This window comes from Cariama cristata, unplaced genomic scaffold (genome assembly GCF_000690535.1).
Source record: "Cariama cristata isolate BGI_N322 unplaced genomic scaffold, ASM69053v1 scaffold15591, whole genome shotgun sequence".
In the NCBI taxonomy this organism is placed as follows: Eukaryota; Metazoa; Chordata; class Aves; order Cariamiformes; family Cariamidae; genus Cariama; species Cariama cristata.
In genome coordinates, this window is record NW_009598830.1 from 26,577 (window position 1) to 34,962 (window position 8,386).

Here is an 8,386-nt window from a genome sequence, read left to right on the forward strand (position 1 = left end):
TAGTGGGATCTCTCTGTAGTCAGTGTAGGAAATGGGTATCTCCAGAGGGTGATTTATTACCTGTTCTTAGTGTTTATATTAGAATGATAAAAACCACACTCCAGAAATGCTAGCTTCTTTGTAGTGACTCTAAAAGAGTTCACGGGGCCTGATTCGGTTGGAGAGTCTTACTTTGTATGTGTTTAGAGTTACATGACGTGAATCCCATGACAGGATTTCTGCCATTCTTTGAGGCTGCTTGTGCCAAATATGGGAAAGTGACCTTGGCTTCATTCTAAACATGCTATAAAGGCTCATATTTAGCTTTTGGAGGTTCTGCTTTTGTGTTTAATCTGTGAACTGCTTAATGAGGGACCTATTAAGGGGCAGAGTAAAATAGTGCAAGTGAGCAAGCTGGAAGGGGCCCGACTGACTCAGTGGTTTAATAGACCAGGGGAGAATGAGGAAGAGAAGGAGGAGGGTAGCATTTGTACAGTGGCACATGGGCATTCTCTGCTGTGTCAGAATCAACAGAGGTGACCCTGGCATGGCATAGCAAATGAGACTTAGAAATACAGCAGATTTCGCATCTAGAAGCATCCAGTCTTTGGAGTGCCACAAAACTCCATTGTGCTCATAAGTAATAGGCCTAAAATACACTTTAAATTCCATTGATGAAAAACATTGTTGTGTAGAAGGACCAGTGTCATTATTGAGGCAACAGGAGGGGAATAACAGTGTGGTTAGTGTAACACAGAAAACTTCTGAACCACTGGGCCTGCATCCAGCCTCACAGCTCTTCATAAAACTGCCATAAACTGATATGGGCTGAGTATGCGGGGAAGCTGAAAGCTGCAACTGATAATTTTCCTTTCTAGTTTTTTGTTTACTGGGAACTGAACTTCTGTATTTTTTTTTTAAAGACACTTTCCCTGGAAGCTCCTGCTCGAATTAAGAATAAAACTCCTCCTCTGGACTGGCCACAGGAAGGTGAAGTTGTTTTTGAAAATGCAGAGATGCGGTACCGAGAGAACCTCCCTCTAGTACTTAAAAAAGTGTCCTTTACCATCAAACCGAAGGAGAAGATTGGCATTGTGGGAAGGACAGGCTCAGGTAAGGAAAATCACGAAGCAGAGTTAAATTACTGCTTTTACAGAATGGCAATGGAATAGAGTAGGGCAGTCATATTGGTTCTTCTGTCTTCTCTGCATTTGAAGAAATTGTTAATTGCACAGGAGTGGTCCAGCAGTCTGTCAGTGGATTCTGTTCATGTGCATACATAAGCAGGATCCCTGTAAAGAATAACGAAAACAAATTTCCATTTAAACTGGAGGGATATCCTACTCTGCCTAAGCCAGTATGCTTATAATTTTTAACACCCCGAGGCACTTATCAGCACAAAATGCTACGTACAACATACATAGCTAATTTGACTGTCTTAAAAGTTTTTTGTACTGATGCTGTAGCCAGGTTTGGCTCTAAGCTATCTCAGAAGTCTGTAATGTGAAGAATCAAAACCCTGTTTGTAAGATGACTTAAATCAACTCCAAACTGTAGTTTCTAAATAAGCCATTAATATTGCTGTATTGGGTGTATGTTGCAAGGTTTTGGTAGTGGGGGTGGGGCAGCACTGCAGATGTGGCTTCTGTGAGAAGAGATTAGGAGCTGCCCCTACAGTTGCTTAGAAGTTTAAATTGAACTCCAGCATTGTTTGCCAGGACTTTATGGTATTTTAAACCACTTCTCTTACAGATGGATAGCTTCTAAAATGCTTTCTCATCTCAAAGCTGCTATGATTATAGAAACATTAGTATTGTTTTTCCTGTCTCATTTTTAGGGAAGTCTTCCCTTGGAATGGCACTCTTTCGTCTTGTTGAACTGTCTGGAGGCTGCATTAAAATTGATGGAGTGAAAATAAATGACATTGGTTTGGCAGATCTTCGCAGCAAACTCTCAATAATTCCTCAGGAACCTGTGCTATTCAGTGGCACTGTGAGGTTAGTGAGGCCATAAGAAGGCAACAGGGAGTAAGGATGCTACCAGCTTATACTTGAACTCAAATAGGTGCCTGGTGAGATGTTATTTCTCGGGCATCCTAGCTTCTGTTCTCTCTTTTTGAAACAAAAAAAGCACAGGTAGATGATTTTACCTCGTCCAGTGCAGAACTGGATATGATCATCCTCTATGGAAGTCTTGCTTTCCCTTTAGATTTGATTGAAGTTTTTGTACCTTTGTCTTCCATCTCTACTCTTTTGTTCTTTGGCAACTGTAACCCTAGTGTGCTGGGAGCATCTGATTTACTTGGCAAGGAAATCCTGTCAGTGGAAGGCTAGGTGGGAATTGTCCATCTGGATGAATTAGCACACTGCTGTTTTGCCATTCATTGCTGAATAAAAATTCTGGTTATGTTTTCTGCTTCGCCCTCCAGATCAAACTTGGATCCTTTCAATCAGTACAGTGAGGAACAAATCTGGGATGCTTTGGAAAGAACTCACATGAAGGAGTGTGTAAGTATTATGTGCACTATGAGATACATGTTTGTATTTTAGCTTCCAAACCAACATGTTCTGTTAGTAGCTACTTCAGAGACTTTTAGATAAAGCTTTTTCTTTGCAATTTTTCCCCCTCATTGCCTTATACATTATTTGACTGATTTTTTTTTTGAGAATGTGCCGTATTTCAGGTGTGTACATTTTAGTACATAGCATAGCAGAGTGCTCCTTCATCACATGGACTCCTAGGGTGTTAAAATATTTCAAGTGATATTTTTCTCTATGTGCTTTAGGTGTGCATTCTGCATTTGCAAGTGTAAATGTCACACATGCACGTTTATACTGAACTTAAAATCTGCCCTTTGCAAGGCCTTCTGCAGCAAGCCTCACTGCCATGACATTTCGAATTCTTTTCTCGTAAGTCAGGTGGCGTGTATGGCTATGGTATGTAGGCTGCAGTAATTCCTGCAGGGACTAGGGTTCGTTCTTTTCTCTTGGGGAGAAAGATTGTTAGGAGATCTGTATTCAAGTTGATATGATTTTGTACATGGCACGCTTTTTTCTAGAAATTAAATACTTAAGTCATTCCAAGGTTGCCTACTGAGATGATATAGCTCTTTTAGCTTAGTCCTAGTGGTGTTCTCAGGAGCTATCACTGAGTCACAGGCATTTCAACCAGACTGGGCCGATCTGATGTTGTATTGCTACTGTAGCATTAGTTGCTTGTTACTAATTTCCCCAACAGAGACAGGGAGAGATGGACAGCAAAGTGCGATGAATATTTTGGAACATGGGCAAAACCAGATTTTGCAGGAGGAGCAACTGTTTGTCTCTTGCCATGGAAATACAAAAAGTCTGTGCAATGCTCGAAGATTTTTGCCTCCTCTTTCCCACACAGGTTGCCCAGCTGCCCATGAAACTTGATTCAGAAGTGATGGAAAATGGGGAAAACTTTTCAGTTGGAGAGAGACAGTTACTGTGCATAGCTAGAGCTCTACTGCGTCGTTGCAAGGTGAGCATAGTGACGAGAGAAATAGCTGGAGATCTCAAAATTATAGGATTGAACAAGCCTTTTTTTTCTGCCAGATTCACTCTATCTGTCAGAGGAATCACACCAACAATTACTGCAACCCAGAGAGGTGTAGGGTTAGAACAACTAGGAAGGCATCTGTAGCCATCTGCTAGCTCCTGTAATGTCCTGCTGTCAGAAAGGTATTGCTTGTTGGTGTTAATAATAAGGTGTCAGGCTGACCTAATCATCTATTCAGAATGTCCTGTTACTGGTGAGCATCAGATTCTTTCCTCCTTCCACCTTTTTGTGAACGTAAGCTAAGTGTTTTCCTTCTACACGGTGTTCCGCTAAAATATAGTCTCCAAGTGGAATTTGGGACCATGCTATGCCAGTGAAGTAAAAGGTTTTGCAGGAGTGGAAGGCAAATAATAATTAGTGAGAAAGGACTTTTGGATTGACATTGGCCAGGATTCTGATTTTAACATGGCTTTTTTTTAAACTTGGCACACCATAATATTTTAAGGTTTACTCTGCATCTGTTTTAAAGCCAGACTGCTCAGCAGAAGTTACTGCTCTCTCTGTAGTACCTGCACAAAACTGGTCTCGTTTAGCTTTGACAAGACACCACTTCAAATCAGTTTGAGTCTGAGAGGAAGGGTAATTCTTTCCAGCATAAGAAAACTAGTAAGCCTAGTCAGTATTGACTCATTCCAGAAGGAATGTCACCACCAAGGATGTGTCATATTAGTTTACCAGTAAAATTTGTATTTGAGATTTAACTGCTGAATGTAGAACTGAAAGTAGTGGAAACTTGAGGCCCAGGTCAGAACCCAGACATCTCATAGCTGTAGGATGTGACCGTAAAATGCAAGTGTCATCCATAGGGTAATTTTGTTGAAGGCAATTACATAAAGAAAACTGAAAGGGTGCTTGTAAAAACTACTTTTGTGACCACAGCTCCGTAAGGATTGCCAGCTGTGTAACAACTCTTGGTCATGCCAATTCTGCCCACTGTACATATTTTTATGTTCAGGGAGGGAAAGTGTTTTTATGGGTAACAGTGAGGATTATATGCTGCTTTCAGATTTTGATACTGGATGAAGCAACAGCTGCTATGGACACAGAGACAGACTTACTGATTCAGGAGACTATCAGAGAGGCATTTGCAGACTGCACTATGTTAACAATTGCTCATCGACTGCATACGGTACTGGGCTCTGATCGGATCATGGTGCTAACACAAGGACAGGTAAGCAGAAAGACTTTTGTGGCTACAGTTCCCATTGCAGTCTGGTGGTGCCATATGTGCAGACTGAACTAAAAGAACAGCTAGTATTGCAGGGTAGAAAATCCTCTATTCATTCACATCCTTAGTAATAATACTCCAATAGAATCTGTTATTGCCTGACTGTGGCAAGGTCAAAGAGGGCAAAATTTATTTTACGCTCTAAGAAAGTACCGTAGACTAACAGTGTCTCTTTTAAAAGTGTTTTTAAAACTCCCTTTGTAGGTTAATTCTGAGATGGGTAGTAACGTAAGCTTCTCTGCTGAGGCTCAGTGGCAGTTTCCTATTACTTTCATGAAGCCCTGTGCTATCAAACAGGTGTATGAGAGAGACTTTACCCACTTTTCAGGCCTCCATGGGGGAGCCATAAACAGTTAAATTGAATGTAAGAACATTTGGCAAGGCTTTTAAAGGTAGAGAAGGCAAAAACCCATAGCATCTGCCTCTGTTTGCTGGAGCCACCAGAGGCTGCTTCCTACTGGGTAGTTCCAGGGTTTGTCTGAGCTAGTTTGAAGCATCCCGGGTTACGTTCTGTATGCATAAACGTGTATACTTTCACCGCCTGTTGTCTCATCTAAAGATGAATGCCATGTTTTGGCTTCTTTACTATCGTGTCGCAAGTCCAAGGGGTGGGAATCCATTTTCTGCTGGATTTTACTGACATACTTTACCTGCCTTGTTTGCTTTTAGGTAGTGGAATTTGACACGCCGACTGCCCTTCTGGCCAATGAGAACTCGCGCTTCTATGCTATGTTTGCTGCTGCCGAGAACAAGGTTGCTGTCAAGGGCTAAAATTCAGGGCAAAGTCACTTTGATTTTGGAGAGCTGCACTCTCTGCCTGTGGCAGGCCAGCTCTTCCTCCTCCTCCTTCAAGCGGATTATTGCCTTTTCATCTTTTAATTTTTAGCACAATGTGTCAAGCCAGAGTTTTTAAAACCATGTCAGAAGAATTCTTCATGTTTTTATTATTGTATTTATTCCATAATCATATTACTAATTTTTTTGTTATTAAATGCACTCTACAAATGGCTCAGGGAGCCATAGTTATAAATGTATCAGAGGCCTATAATGAAGCTTTATACATGTAGCTATATCTATACATAATTCTGTATATAGCCTATATTTACAGTGGAAATGTAAGCTGTTTATTTTATATTAAAATAAGCACTGTATTAATAACAGTGCATATTCTTTTCTATCATTTTTGTACAGTTTATGGTACCAGAGATCTGGCTTTGTTATCGGACTGTATCAGACACCGTTTTGTCTTTTACAGTTGGTCTTTTCCTAGTGCCAGATTTTCTGCGTGTCTGAGTGGAAGTGAAGCTTTGCAATACTGTCCTTTATTGTCACATCTTTGTTGTCTAGCACAGGGGAGAAGAGCTCTGTGGTGTAACTATTGCATTGTAATTTATCAAAGCTATTTGGAGCATTGCTAGTGTTCACCGCAGCAGCAGCTGCTGCTTCCCATGATGCTTTCCCAAAGCAGGGTTTTTAGTGATCTCTTGAGTGGAGAACCACTTCTGGGTCACATTAAGGCCTCGTATTTTCTCAGTGTCCCGATACAGTATTTCTTACTGTATCAGCAGGGTTTATTTTAATGCAAGCAAGCCCAAGCTCTTCCTGCTTCCTTGATCTAACACAACCAAAATCTTAACTGTTTGTGGAATGATCTGTAACAAATTAATCATAAGGTTCAAATCATGCCCTGTATGCTAGCAGGAAAGCCTGTTCAGAGTTGCTTCAGCTGACTTTATCTTGAAGCTGCTAACAACACTTCTCAGAGGTTTAGGTTGGCTTTCATTGGCATGGGTAACACTAACTCTTTTCTCTGCTCACTTATACTAAGGTTAAATAACATCAATATTTCCTGTTTCTTTATTGCGCACTTGTTAAGGAAACAGTCCCCTACCCCACGTCTTCTGGAACTTTAAATAGGTTCCTGTTGATCAGGATGTAACATTGGTGTAGGACATCGTTTTCTTACTGTAAAGAGACCTACCTCAGGTTACTAGGTCCTGCGTAGTGCATTGCCATGATCACTGTACACCATCCCTGTTTTACGGGACCTGTGGCCCGGGTGGGCATGGTAGCTCCTATAATAGCTGTGACTTATTGAATGGTCAGCGTTGCATGTCTTTGTCAACTTGGACATTTTGTAGCCTTAGCATGTTTGCAAAATGTCTCATTGAGGCAGAAATCTGAAAAGTAAATAAAACTATTTTGGGTTTTGTAAATTTTATTGGCTTAAGTGGTTTGTTTTGGGCATATAAATCACTTTTCACCTTTTTGAGCCCTGGGGGACAGTTTTTGCAGGCTGGTTTTTTTTTTTCTTGTATATGCGCCACGACCTGATCTTTCTTCCTTCAACGTGGAAGTGTTTCTTTAAAAGTGTAGTGGGTAATTTTTGTGCCCTCCAATGTATGTATGTTTGTGTTGAGTAGTATAGAGTAATAATTTATTGTGCAAGATTTCAAGCCAAGTAGCAAGGGGGGGGAGGTCAGACGAAATGCAGAAGATCCTTTTTAGGCTCAGATCTTTCCACTTTCTTTACCTGCAAGTGTTATGTTTGTAATGTGACATGACTGCGAAGTCACAGCAACAAGCGTTTCTACCTACCAATACCTCAGGCAAATCAGAGCTTAGATTGTAGCTTGAGGATAGCCCAAAGCACATAATTTGTTATAGTTGTTCTTTAGTAAGTCCTGTCCTAAGCAAGAATTAACTAGCACAGATCTTACCCTGCTCACAGGTCTGGACCTAAGCTTACTCTCTGTCAGGGACTGGCTGCCATTTTGCTCAGTGTTACTCAGTTCAAGGAACAGCATGACTGTATGTTGTGGTTAGGAAAGGGAGAAATAATAGGCCTCTCTCCAAAGAACACCCAGCTAAGCAAGGCGGTTCTTTTTTGATCAGAAACTTGAGGACAAAAAGAAACCGGGGAGAGGCACGAGGGAGCAGGGGTGATAGGCCAAAGAGGTAATGCCCTGCTTCTTCCCTAAAAGCAGAGCTGCGTAGAATGCAAGGATGAAGGCTGAATAGCTTAAGAGGAGAGGAAGAGAATGTGAAATGCATCTGCCTAAGACCGTGGTTAAAACAGTTCAGTCAGTTGTCATGTGCAACTCTGTCAAGGACAGAATTGTCTTGGGCCCTGCAGAACTGAGTTTACCCCATGAACTTCAGATCTCCCTTGAAGAAAAAGGCCAATGTACCTAGTTCTCAAGTGCCTCTGGGGTCAGAGTGTGGCTTCATTTTGCAGCTAAGACTGAGCTAATGGCAGTCTGGGCAAAAGGGGAGCCATCCTGATCTTGTCCTCCTTCTTCTTCCAGGCTGGGAGTTCCTTCCGTTTTCCTGATGCCAGCACTGGCTCTTGCCTGGTCCAGCAGTGAGCCAGTTCAGAAAGCTGCCTTGCAGAAAGTTCACCCTCCCAAAGCAGAATGCTGTACAAAGGAGGAGACAGGAAGGCACACGTGGAAGGGAGGTGAAGCGAGGCTGCTGTTTTCAGTAGGTGCTAACTGTAACACTAGCATAGGTATGAGAGGAAACTGCGCTCAGGATTCACTGCACCAAAATGCTGCTTTCCAGTTACACTGTCCTAAAAAGGTGAATGCTTTCCTG

General features: G+C 41.7%; 1 protein-coding gene across 1 annotated transcript in view; it reads left to right on the plus strand.

The window, feature by feature from the left end:
* Positions 1–7,005, plus strand: part of LOC104168758 (multidrug resistance-associated protein 5-like) — a 32,484-nt gene extending 25,479 nt beyond the window's left edge. The window contains 6 exon segments of the mRNA XM_009709452.1: positions 903–1,092; positions 1,817–1,976; positions 2,408–2,486; positions 3,370–3,483; positions 4,568–4,732; positions 5,459–7,005. Coding sequence (XP_009707754.1) covers positions 903–1,092; positions 1,817–1,976; positions 2,408–2,486; positions 3,370–3,483; positions 4,568–4,732; positions 5,459–5,560 — 810 coding nt within the window. The 3' untranslated portion in view covers positions 5,561–7,005.
* The last annotated feature ends 1,381 nt before the right edge of the window (positions 7,006–8,386 follow it).